We start from the raw sequence: 13,861 nt of genomic DNA, 5'->3' as shown, positions 1-13,861 counted from the left end.
TCAGTTAGAGCCTCATAGTTCCAAGGTGACAAACAGTTGTTTGTAAATGGTTTATCAAATTTCTGATTCCTTTTCAGACTCAGTGGCTGTAACCTCACAGAGAGAAGCTGTGGAGATCTGTCTTCAGTTCTCAGCACCCAGTCCTCCAGTCTAAGAGATCTGAATCTGAATAACAACCAACTGAAGGATGCAGGAGTGAAGCTGCTGTCTGATGGCCTGAAGAGTCCACACTGTCGACTGGAAAGTCTCAGGTCAGATTCAACTATTCTGAGAAGTTTAGCCATTAAGCTTTCAATTACTATGTTTACATGCACCAAATATTCAGTTTTTTGCTCTTATTCCTAAAAAGACACTTTTCCTACTAATAATTTACATGGCTGATGAAACACTGTTTCTGCTGGTATAACGACTTGCCAGCAAAAGAAAAAATTACCAAAGAAAACTAAATTATGGTCAAAACCAAGCCGAACCTCCTCTCTGGTGTGTCTAGCATGATTGTCATGACTAAACACAAATTATCCCACAAATAAAACCAATTTATCCTGCAGTAAAACTCAATTACACAGTAAAGGAACTCACTTTCTGCTTGGCATTATAAGATTCTATCTAGTGAAATATGAAAAGAAGCAATGATTTTCAAGGAAATATTTTTTTTAGTTAAAATTTGGTGGAAAGGGTTTCGAAATAAGTCACATTTGATGTTTTCTATGAAATTATACATTTATATACATACATATAATGCTAGCTCCATAATATTAGCCAGACAGCTAATGCTAGCTTCCTCATGTTAGTCTGGCAACTAATGCTAGCCAGCCTATGCTAGCTTCTTAATGTTAGTCTGGCAACTAATGCTAGCCAGCCTATGCTAGCTTCTTAATGTTAGTCTAGCAGCTAATGCTAGCCAGCCTATGCTAGCTTCTTAATGGTAGTCTAGCAGCTAATGCTATCCAGATAACGCTAGCTTCCTATTTACTGTCAATTTTGCCATACTAATCATAGGAAACCAGTGTTAGCCGGCTAGCATTATAGCTTACTATGAAAATAAACGATTTAGCAACACTGAACTTGCCTGGCATTTGTCCTGTTGTCTTTCACAAGACCTTGATCTTCAGGTTTCTTATAAGTGTTGCCTTGGCGTGACATTTCCTCTGCTCCTTTTTGCTGCTGTCACTAAGCACTTTACATTATGTTACCAAGTTCCATCCATCCATCATCTACCGCTTTATCCTGTATTCGGGGTCGTGGGGGGGCTGGAGCCGATCCCAGCTGACATTGGGTGAAGGTGGGGTACACCCTGGACAGTACGCCAGTCCATCGCAGATGTTACCAAGTTGTCACAGAATAACAATATGTGAACAACTCATTTATGACAAAAATGTCAGAACCTCATAATTCCAAGGTGACAAACAGTTGTTTGTAAATGTTTTATAAACATTTCTGATTCCTTTTCAGACTCAGTGGCGGTAACCTCTCAGAGAGAAGTTGTGAAGAGCTGTCCTCAGTTCTCAGCTCCCAGTCCTCCAGTCTAAAAGAGCTGGACATGAGTAACAACGACCTGCAGGATTCAGGAGTGAGGCTGCTGTCTGATGGCCTGAAGAGTCCACACTGTCGACTGGAAACTCTCAGGTCAGATTCAAGATTACACATTTTTCAATAACTATGTTAACATGAACCAAATACTCATTTTTTGCTGATGAAACACTATCTGCTTGTAACAACTTGCCAGCAAATGAAAAAATCATGAAAGAAAACAAAACTATTGTCAAAACCAAACTTCTTTTTTCTCTTCGCCCTGCTGTTCGATGTTTTAATAGTTTTATAGATCCAGCTGGAATTTATGAATACTGTTGTCTTCGTTTTTTCCTAAATAAAACACGTCACATAAGTTGTGACATAATACGAATATGTGAATAACTCAATTATGACAAAAATGTCAGTTAGAACCTCATAAATCCAAGGTGACAAACTGTTTTATTACAAATTTCTGATTCCTCTTCAGAATCAGTGGCTGTAACCTCTCAGAGAGAAGCTGTGAAGATCTGTCTTCAGTTCTCAGCTCCCAGTCCTCCAGTCTAAAACATCTGGATCTCACAAACAACGACCTGCAGGATTCAGGAGTGAAGCTGCTGTCTGATGGCCTGAAGAGTCAACACTGTCGACTGGAAACTCTCAGGTCAGATTCAACTACTTTGAGAAGTTTACCCATTAAGCTTTCAATGAATACGCTTACATGCACCCGATATTCATTTTTTCTTATTTCTAAAAAGGCACTTTTCCTCCTGCCGATGAAACTTTATTTCTGCTGGGAATGACTTGCCAGCAATGAAAATCTCACTATAGCACATAAAACTCTTATCAAAACCAAAATTATAATTTCTCATTACCCTGCGGTTTGATGTTTTAATAGTTTTATAAATCCAGCTGATGTTTATAAACGTTGTTGCAATCGTCAGTCTCTCTCAATCCATGAACATGTGAGCCTGAACTCCAGATGTCAAGGTTGAGACAATTTTAACAACTTTTATATGGTTGAGTATGTTTGGTTTTATATGAAATGAACTAATATTATTGTCATGGTGGCTGAAGCAGCAGGGAGGACCCACATGCAGACTCAAATCTATGCAGATGCAATGAAAACACATTATTCATGAAAACAATCCCCCTGGTGGCCAGCAGAGAGAATGCAGCTTTAAGGACCTTCAGCCTTCACTTTGCTTTTCTGAACCGGAGGTTGACACCTGATTGGAATATCAATTCTGACAACTTACATGTATCAACCAGACATTTTGATGCCGCAGATTTAACTCAATGTTTAAATCTTGCTAATTTCTCTGGATGGCTCAGACAAAATGCCATTTTATCCCCAACATGTAGACATACATTTCTGATGACACTGGCTGTCAAAGCCTCTATAGCAAGAGTCACTTATAGGCGGAGCGCAATCCAGATTGAGACCCAGATGTCTTCCTATCTGGACCCAGACCCATAACTGATAGATCATTAGACTTTTTAAATTTTTAAATTTTTAAATGTTTAACGCAAAAAAGAGAGAAATATAACCTTTTCTCTTTTTAAAAAGTGATGCAAGAAACATGGACATAAGTCTATGTACTGTCCCCAGAAGTGACCGAAGTGTGTTTGTGTCTTCAGTCTGTCAGGTTGTCTGATCACAGAGGACGGCTGTTCTTCTCTGGCCTCAGCTCTGGACTCTAACCCGTCCTATCTGAGACGGCTAGACCTGAGCTACAATCATCTAGGAGACTCAGGAGACAAGCTCCTGTCTGCTGGACTGGAGGGTTCAGACCGGAGACTGGACAAGCTCAGGTAAGGACAGATGGACAAACATCAGACTGGACACTCTTTGAGGACAGATGGACAACAGCTCCCACACTGTCTCTCCGTCTCTGACTGAGGTTTAATGGTGGATATGAATGGATGTGTTTTAATGTCTTCCTGCAGCGTGGACTATGGTGGAGAGCAGAGACTGAGACCTGGTCTGAGGAAGTGTGAGTATGTTTGAAGTAACTCAGCTGCACCAGATTTCAACGTGTTCATGACTGAAATACGAAGATCTCGTTTCAATCAGGATGTAGCATTTGTTTTGTCATGGCTGTTTTTTCACGCTCAATTAAATACAAAGTCGTAAAACGCGAATGAACCTGAATTCCTGCCAGGTGGAAACTGAGGCGAATACGTAAAGTTCATGTCATTGTCATGTTTGTGCGAGTTGAAATATTTGAGAGATAAATTCATGTGACTCTGTGTGACTAAAGCCTCTCAGTTTTGAGATCGTCCTGTCGTTGCTGAATCCTAAATTGTAGAAACAAATGTCTCCTGTGTCTTTGGTCCCCCAGAGCTCTACGATAGTAGCTCACATTAGTCCAGAGACCAGACCAGAGTTTAGTATTGTTTCAAATTGTAATCATTTTAGGCCATAGTACCAACTATGTAGTTTAGCAGCATTTTTGTTTGGTTCCTTAACCATGTTTCTTAAAACTGTTTCAAACGTCAACCGTTCGGTTCAGAAAAAAACAACGTTTCCCTGGAAACGTAATAGAGAGTGTAGATTAGTTGTATGGGGACATAGTTTAGTTGGAGACAGAAATGGATGATAACCTTTGAGCTGTTTTGTGTTCTCCATCAGATGGCTGTGTTCTGGAACTGGACTCAAACACAGTCAGCAGAGAGCTCCAACTGTACGACAACAACAGGAAGGTTGGACATGTGAACCCCGACCAGCCATATCCAGATCATCCACTCAGATTTCGTTCATGTCCTGAGGTGCTGTGCAGAGACGGTCTGACTGGTCGCTGTTACTGGGAGGTCGAGTGGGAAGGAGGGGTTTATATATCGGTGAGTTATAGAGGAATCATGAGGAGAGGAGAAGACGACTGTCTGTTTGGAAGGAATGATCAGTCCTGGAGTCTGAGTTGCTCTGATTCTGGTTACTATGTCTCTCACAAAAACATAAAAACATCGTACCTCTCCTCCTCCTCCTCCTCTGGTGTGGTAGCAGTGTATTTGGACTTTCCTGCTGGCACTCTGACCTTCTATAGTGTCTCCTCTGACAAACTTATCCACCATCACACCTTCAATACCACATTCACAGAACCTCTTTATCCTGGGTTCGTAGTCTGGTTTGGATCCGTGTCTCTGCTTCCTCTTTAGGTCTGAAGCTGTGCATTCAAACTGAACGTGAAACTAATTATCACATGGTGTGATTACATACAGAGATTCAATGAAAAGATGTGAATGACGCAAATTGCAAGAAATTGGTGTGACTCTGTCTCTAAAGCCTTTGCTGAATCCTAAATGGAGGAGACAAATGTCTCTTGTGTCTGTGGTCCCCCAGAGCTCTAAGATAGTAGCTCATATCAGTCCAGAGACCAGACCAGACCATGTGGAGAAACCAGAGACTGTCTATGGTCCAAACAACAAGGGTGCTGCCATATTTATGTGACCTTATTTGGAGTGTTGATGGAACAGCTACATTGTTAGCATAGCCTAGCATCCATCAATCCAGACTCCATTCAGAAAACAAGCATTTTAAAAGATGTTAGCTTGTCATCTTGCAGACAGACCTAACAAAGCATGATCTAAATTTTTATTGATCACCATCAATATGGAGTTATTTCACAGTAGTAGGTTGGAAAATTCTACATGTACATGTATTTAATTCAGTGAATTTCTAAAGTAGTTTTTAGTGTAAATAACAGACATTAGCATCTGGATGTATAAGGATGTGTTGTATCAATACTGTCTTAAGAGCCTAAACCAGTTAGCAGTTTGTAATCAGAACCAGCATGTTTTCACTAATGTTCGCTTGTTAACGGGGCATAGTCACGCCATATTGTGAAATACTGTGAAGCGGTTAAGTGCAAGTGTAAGAGTCTTATGTAGCAGAAGGTCCGGAAAATGTTATGATTGCACATTTATTTTTCTTCATGCAGAGCCTTTAAATAGTTTATTGTAAATGTGTATTTACTTTGTGTTGCATATGATTTGGTATGAATGTGAAATTAACTGACGCAGATATTTTTAGACAGCTGATCTGACTGAAACTGCACATTTGTATTTGAGAAATAAACTTGCTGAGCATTATCCACAGATTATTCTTTTATTGGCTAAACAGTGCCTCCTTGCCTGTGTAACCTTTGCTGCAGGTCCAGATTCCCCTAGGTCTGGCGCTGGTAACATCAGCTATTAAATCACAGCTTGTTTTTTTTTGGGTTCCTCCAGCTGTGGTAAACCAGCTGATGTGTGTTTTGCTAGATCCAGTGAATCCAAGTTGGTGAAATTCATGAGCACCTCTGGATGATGTCATGAACTCAGACTTTTTTTTGACATTGTAGACCTATACTATGACCATAAAGACATTCTATGCAATTAACTTTTATGACTCTTTGATACTATAATAAAACTTTATTTTTTGTTGACATAATACAATTTTTTTTTTCGACCTACTATACTATGACTTCTTTCAACATACTGTACTTTGAGATCTTGTGACGTTTTGGACATATTATAGAATGACTTATTCCGACAAACTGCACTATTTTTTCTTTGATGGGCATTCTGTACTATGACTCTTTTTTTTTACTAAACGATAACCTTTTGACTTTCTTTGACATACATGTTTTTTTTTTTTTTTTTTTACAGACATCTCATATTATTGCTTTTTCTTAATGATGCTACATTCTTCAAGGCACACTACTACATTTTTTTTATTTAACATTTAACCATCAATGTTTTATGGCATCAATTTTCAAAAGCTGGTTCAGTGTTTCCCCTACCATTGTACAGGCCAAAAAAAATAATCAATATGCCAAAAATAAACCACCTATCAATTCATTCATAAATCAATAATCATTTACATTAGGAGCGCCTCCGCGCAGTCAGTGGCGGCGCCAGAGTATTTTTTCTGGTTCAACTACGGTGGGGCTAACTCATACGACGGTGGGGCTCAAATCAATGTCAGAATTTCAATGTGAATATATAACAACACCCAGTGGCGCTGCCAGCCGGAATCCAGTACGCACTGGGAGGACTTTTTTTGAAGGTGGAAAAAAAAATTGATGCTGCTGAACCGGGCCGGATGCAGCTGCATTTGAGAGGACGATCGCGCGTGTGTGCGCAATTACGCATAGCGTGTGTTGGCCCCTCTCCACTACACAATACAGCTCGGCTCTAGTCTCGTCACCTCTCTGCTGCTGAGCACTGTAGGCCGAGCCGATGCATGTCTCTCTCCCCGGGCCGGCAGAGTTATCATACCGTACTGTGCGTGCGTGTCCAAGCGTGTGTGTGCGTGCGTGGAGTGCTCACAAGAGTGCGCTTGTGTTTAGGTCGGGGATGGAGGGCACAAAAAACTATTTGCACCGGGGCCTATCACCATGATATACACTAGGCCTACTGATTTCACTGATACTGAAAACATTAGATTTTGTCTTAAAAAAGTATTTTTCCATGTGTTGTTGTATTTGCCGTTTCTGTGCGTACATTGAAATTGAATCCTGGCGGCGGCGCTGACAACACCCTCCCGCAGCTATAATCACGCACACAGTGAGGCAGCTGCATATATGCAGACATGGGTAAATGGCATGCACTCTAACCACTCAACCACCTGCCTGCCTGCCATGAATAAGCCTTTTTATGACTGTTTTGGACTCACTACACTCAGATTTTGATTGACACGCGATATAGAAGCATATGTTAGGACTTCCATCCATCCATCCATTTTCTACCGCTTATCCTGTATTTAGGGTCACGGGGGGGCTGGAGCCGATCCCAGCTGTCATTGGGCGAAGGCAGGGTACACCCTGGACAGGACGCCAGTCTATCACAGGGAGACATGTAGAGACAAACAACCATTCACGCTCACATTCACACCTACGGGCAATTTAGAGTCACCAATGAACCTATCCCCATCCTGCATGTCTTTGGACTGTGGGAGGAAGCCGGAGAACCCGGAGAGAACCCACGCTTACACGGGGAGAACATGCAAACTCCACACAGAAGGAACCCAGGCCGACCCGGGATCTTAGGACTTTTACATCATTTTTACAACATTTTATGAATTTTGTCGATTTTTCACTTTTTTTTCGACATGCTATAGTATGACTTTTTTTTTCACTGAAAAAGTTGACCATGGCTTTTTATGGCTGTTTTGGACTCACTTCACTGAGACTAGGCGCGTCAAGCGAGATGAGCGATTTTTATGCCTTTTTAACAATTTTAAATATTTTTTTATGAATATATTCTGACTGACTTTTTCGTGAATTTTCGACATGCTATAGCATGACCTTTTTTTAACAATATGATCTAGGCTTTTTTTTTAAAGATTATTTTCTTGCATAGACACCTTTGTATTTAGCAGTGGACAGAGAGGAAACATGGGAGAGAGAGGGGGATGTGACATGTATCAAAGGATCTCCAGCCGGGATTCGAACCTGAGGCTGTTGCATGTATGCAGACATGGGTACATGGCATGCACTCTAACCACTCAACCACCTGCCTGCCTGCCATGAATAAGCCTTTTTATGACTGTTTTGGACTCACTACACTCAGATTTCATTGACACGCGATATAGAAGCATATGTTAGGACTTTTACATCATTTTTACAACATTTTATGAATTTTGTCGTTTTTTCACTTTTTTTTCGACATGCTATAGTATGACTTTTTTTTTCCCTGAAAAAGTTGACCATGGCTTTTTATGGCTGTTTTGGACTCACTACACTGAGACTAGGCGCGTCAAGCGAGATGAGCGATTTTTATGCCTTTTTAACAATTTTAAATATTTTTTTATGAATATATCCTGATTGACTTTTTCGTGAATTTTCGACATGCTATAGCATGACCTTTTTTTAACAATATGATCAAGGCTTTTTTTTTTTAAAGATTATTTTCTTGCATAGACACCTTTGTATTTATATACGAAGCATATGCTCTATGCGATATAGAAGCATATGTTAGGACTTTTACATCATTTTTACAACATTTTATGAATTTTGTCGATTTTTCACTTTTTTTTCGACATGACTTTTTTTTTTTCCCTGAAAAAGTTGACCATGATCAAGGCTTTTTTTTTTAAAGATTATTTTCTTGCATAGACACCTTTGTATTTAGCGGTGGATAGAGAGGAAACATGGGAGAGAGAGGGGGATGTGACATGTATCAAAGGATCTCCTGCCGGGATTCGAACCTGAGGCTGCTGCATATATGCAGACATGGGTAAATGGCATGCACTCTAACCACTCAACCACCTGCCTGCCATGAATAAGCCTTTTTATGACTGTTTTGGACTCACTACACTCAGATTTTGATTGACACACGATATAGAAGCATATGTTAGGACTTTTACATCATTTTTACAACATTTTATGAATTTTGTCGATTTTTCACTTTTTTTTCGATATGCTATAGTATGACTTTTTTTTTCCCTGAAAAAGTTGATCATGGCTTTTTATGGCTGTTTTGGACTCACTACACTGAGACTTGGTGCATCAAGCGATATGAGCGATTTTTATGACTCTTTAACAATTTTAAATATTTTTTTATGAATATATTCTGACTGACTTTTTCGTGAATTTTCGACATGCTATAGCATGACCTTTTTTTAACAATATGATCTAGGCTTTTTTTTTAAAGATTATTTTCTTGCATAGACACCTTTGTATTTAGCAGTGGACAGAGAGGAAACAAGGGAGAGAGAGGGGGATGTGACATGTATCAAAGGATCTCCAGCCGGGATTCGAACCTGAGGCTGTTGCATGTATGCAGACATGGGTACATGGCATGCACTCTAAACCACTCAACCACCTGCCTGCCTGCCACGAATAAGCCTTTTTATGACTGTTTTGGACTCACTACACTCAGATTTCATTGACACGCGATATAGAAGCATATGTTAGGACTTTTACATCATTTTTACAACATTTTATGAATTTTGTCGTTTTTTCACTTTTTTTTCGACATGCTATAGTATGACTTTTTTTTTCCCTGAAAAAGTTGACCATGGCTTTTTATGGCTGTTTTGGACTCACTACACTGAGACTAGGCGCGTCAAGCGAGATGAGCGATTTTTATGCCTTTTTAACAATTTTAAATATTTTTTTATGAATATATCCTGATTGACTTTTTCGTGAATTTTCGACATGCTATAGCATGACCTTTTTTTAACAATATGATCAAGGCTTTTTTTTTTAAAGATTATTTTCTTGCATAGACACCTTTGTATTTATATACGAAGCATATGCTCTATGCGATATAGAAGCATATGTTAGGACTTTTACATCATTTTTACAACATTTTATGAATTTTGTCGATTTTTCACTTTTTTTTCGACATGCTATAGTATGACTTTTTTTTTTCCCTGAAAAAGTTGACCATGGCTTTTTATGGCTGTTTTGGACTCACTTCACTGAGACTAGGCGCGTCAAGCGAGATGAGCGATTTTTATGCCTTTTTAACAATTTTAAATATTTTTTTATGAATATATTCTGACTGACTTTTTCGTGAATTTTCGACATGCTATAGCATGACCTTTTTTTAACAATATGATCAAGGCTTTTTTTTTTTAAGATTATTTTCTTGCATAGACACCTTTGTATTTAGCGGTGGACAGAGAGGAAACATGGGAGAGAGAGGGGGATGTGACATGTATCAAAGGATCTCCAGCCGGGATTCGAACCTGAGGCTGCTGCATATATGCAGACATGGGTAAATGGCATGCACTCTAACCACTCAACCACCTGCCTGCCATGAACAAGCCTTTTTATGACTGTTTTGGACTCACTACACTCACATTTTGATTGACACGCGATATAGAAGCATATGTTAGGACTTTTACATAATTTTTACAACATTTTATGAATTTTGTCGATTTTTCACTTTTTTTTCGACATGCTATAGTATGACTTTTTTTTTTCCCTGAAAAAGTTGACCATGGCTTTTTATGGCTGTTTTGGACTCACTACACTGAGACTAGGCGCGTCAAGCGAGATGAGCAATTTTTATGCCTTTTTAACAATTTTAAATATTTTTTTATGAATATATCCTGATTGACTTTTTCGTGAATTTTCTACATGCTATAGCATGACCTTTTTTTAACAATATGATCAAGGCTTTTTTTTTTAAGATTATTTTCTTGCATAGACACCTTTGTATTTATATACGAAGCATATGCTCTATGCGATATAGAAGCATATGTTAGGACCTTTACATAATTTTTACAACATTTTATGAATTTTGTCGATTTTTCACTTTTTTTTCGACATGCTATAGTATGACTTTTTTTTTCCCTGAAAAAGTTTACCATGGCTTTTTCTGGCTGTTTTGGACTCACTACACTGAGACTAGGCGCGTCAAGCGAGATGAGCGATTTTTATGCCTTTTTAACAATTTTAAATATTTTTTTATGAATATATCCTGATTGACTTTTTCGTGAATTTTCTACATGCTATAGCATGACCTTTTTTTAACAATATGATCAAGGCTTTTTTTTTTAAGATTATTTTCTTGCATAGACACCTTTGTATTTATATACGAAGCATATGCTCTATGCGATATAGAAGCATATGTTAGGACTTTTACATCATTTTTACAACATTTTATGAATTTTGTCGATTTTTCACTTTTTTTTCGACATGCTATAGTATGACTTTTTTTTTTCCCTGAAAAAGTTGACCATGGCTTTTTATGGCTGTTTTGGACTCACTACACTGAAACTAGGCGCGTCAAGCGAGATGAGCGATTTTTATGCCTTTTTAACAATTTTAAATATTTTTTTATGAATATATCCTGATTGACTTTTTCGTGAATTTTCGACATGCTATAGCATGACCTTTTTTTAACAATATGATCAAGGCTTTTTTTTTTAAAGATTATTTTCTTGCATAGACACCTTTGTATTTAGCGGTGGATAGAGAGGAAACATGGGAGAGAGAGGGGGATGTGACATGTATCAAAGGATCTCCAGCCGGGATTCGAACCTGAGGCTGTTGCATATATGCAGACATGGGTAAATGGCATGCACTCTAACCACTCAACCACCTGCCTGCCTGCCACGAATAAGCCTTTTTATGACTGTTTTGGACTCACTACACTCAGATTTTGATTGACACGCGATATAGAAGCATATGTTAGGACTTCAATCCATCCATCCATTTTCTACCGCTTATCCTGTATTTAGGGTCACGGGGGGGCTGGAGCCGATCCCAGCTGTCATTGGGCGAAGGCAGGGTACACCCTGGACAGGACGCCAGTCTATCACAGGGAGACATGTAGAGACAAACAACCATTCACGCTCACATTCACACCTACGGGCAATTTAGAGTCACCAATGAACCTATCCCCATCCTGCATGTCTTTGGACTGTGGGAGGAAGCCGGAGAACCCGGAGAGAACCCACGCTTACACGGGGAGAACATGCAAACTCCACACAGAAGGAACCCGGGCCGACCCGGGATGTTAGGACTTTTACATCATTTTTACAACATTTTATGAATTTTGTCGATTTTTCACTTTTTTTTCGACATGCTATAGTATGACTTTTTTTTTCACTGAAAAAGTTGACCATGGCTTTTTATGGCTGTTTTGGACTCACTTCACTGAGACTAGGCGCGTCAAGCGAGATGAGCGATTTTTATGCCTTTTTAACAATTTTAAATATTTTTTTATGAATATATTCTGACTGACTTTTTCGTGAATTTTCGACATGCTATAGCATGACCTTTTTTTAACAATATGATCTAGGCTTTTTTTTTAAAGATTATTTTCTTGCATAGACACCTTTGTATTTAGCAGTGGACAGAGAGGAAACATGGGAGAGAGAGGGGGATGTGACATGTATCAAAGGATCTCCAGCCGGGATTCGAACCTGAGGCTGTTGCATGTATGCAGACATGGGTACATGGCATGCACTCTAACCACTCAACCACCTGCCTGCCTGCCATGAATAAGCCTTTTTATGACTGTTTTGGACTCACTACACTCAGATTTCATTGACACGCGATATAGAAGCATATGTTAGGACTTTTACATCATTTTTACAACATTTTATGAATTTTGTCGTTTTTTCACTTTTTTTTCGACATGCTATAGTATGACTTTTTTTTTCCCTGAAAAAGTTGACCATGGCTTTTTATGGCTGTTTTGGACTCACTACACTGAGACTAGGCGCGTCAAGCGAGATGAGCGATTTTTATGCCTTTTTAACAATTTTAAATATTTTTTTATGAATATATCCTGATTGACTTTTTCGTGAATTTTCGACATGCTATAGCATGACCTTTTTTTAACAATATGATCAAGGCTTTTTTTTTTTAAAGATTATTTTCTTGCATAGACACCTTTGTATTTATATACGAAGCATATGCTCTATGCGATATAGAAGCATATGTTAGGACTTTTACATCATTTTTACAACATTTTATGAATTTTGTCGATTTTTCACTTTTTTTTCGACATGACTTTTTTTTTTTCCCTGAAAAAGTTGACCATGATCAAGGCTTTTTTTTTTAAAGATTATTTTCTTGCATAGACACCTTTGTATTTAGCGGTGGATAGAGAGGAAACATGGGAGAGAGAGGGGGATGTGACATGTATCAAAGGATCTCCTGCCGGGTTTTCGAACCTGAGGCTGCTGCATATATGCAGACATGGGTAAATGGCATGCACTCTAACCACTCAACCACCTGCCTGCCATGAATAAGCCTTTTTATGACTGTTTTGGACTCACTACACTCAGATTTTGATTGACACACGATATAGAAGCATATGTTAGGACTTTTACATCATTTTTACAACATTTTATGAATTTTGTCGTTTTTTCACTTTTTTTTCGACATGCTATAGTATGACTTTTTTTTTCCCTGAAAAAGTTGACCATGGCTTTTTATGGCTGTTTTGGACTCACTACACTGAGACTAGGCGCGTCAAGCGAGATGAGCGATTTTTATGCCTTTTTAACAATTTTAAATATTTTTTTATGAATATATCCTGATTGACTTTTTCGTGAATTTTCGACATGCTATAGCATGACCTTTTTTTAACAATATGATCAAGGCTTTTTTTTTTAAAGATTATTTTCTTGCATAGACACCTTTGTATTTATATACGAAGCATATGCTCTATGCGATATAGAAGCATATGTTAGGACTTTTACATCATTTTTACAACATTTTATGAATTTTGTCGATTTTTCACTTTTTTTTCGACATGCTATAGTATGACTTTTTTTTTTCCCTGAAAAAGTTGACCATGGCTTTTTATGGCTGTTTTGGACTCACTTCACTGAGACTAGGCGCGTCAAGCGAGATGAGCGATTTTTATGCCTTTTTAACAATTTTAAATATTTTTTTAT

General features: G+C 38.5%; 1 protein-coding gene across 8 annotated transcripts in view; it reads left to right on the top strand.

Moving 5' to 3' along the window:
- Positions 1-5,601, top strand: part of LOC311016561 (uncharacterized protein) — a 35,238-nt gene extending 29,637 nt beyond the window's left edge. For 5 of the 8 annotated variants that reach the window (XM_084014326.1, XM_084014324.1, XM_084014321.1 and 2 more), the window contains 6 exons: positions 78-251; positions 1,453-1,626; positions 2,000-2,173; positions 3,151-3,324; positions 3,460-3,506; positions 4,145-5,601. In XM_084014326.1, coding sequence (XP_083870452.1) covers positions 78-251; positions 1,453-1,626; positions 2,000-2,173; positions 3,151-3,324; positions 3,460-3,506; positions 4,145-4,668 — 1,267 coding nt within the window. In that variant the 3' untranslated portion in view covers positions 4,669-5,601. The remainder of the gene's footprint in view (positions 1-77; positions 252-1,452; positions 1,627-1,999; positions 2,174-3,150; positions 3,325-3,459; positions 3,507-4,144) is intronic. The other 3 variants (XM_084014320.1, XM_084014323.1, XM_084014325.1) reach the window with 3 other exon arrangements.
- Positions 5,602-13,861: the final 8,260 nt, after the last annotated feature.

Source organism: Eutrigla gurnardus (genome assembly GCF_963514095.1).
Source record: "Eutrigla gurnardus genome assembly, chromosome: 7".
NCBI lineage: Eukaryota > Metazoa > Chordata > Actinopteri > Perciformes > Triglidae > Eutrigla > Eutrigla gurnardus.
Note: the sequence above shows the minus strand (reverse complement) of the source record. Positions and strands in the feature narration are given on the sequence as shown.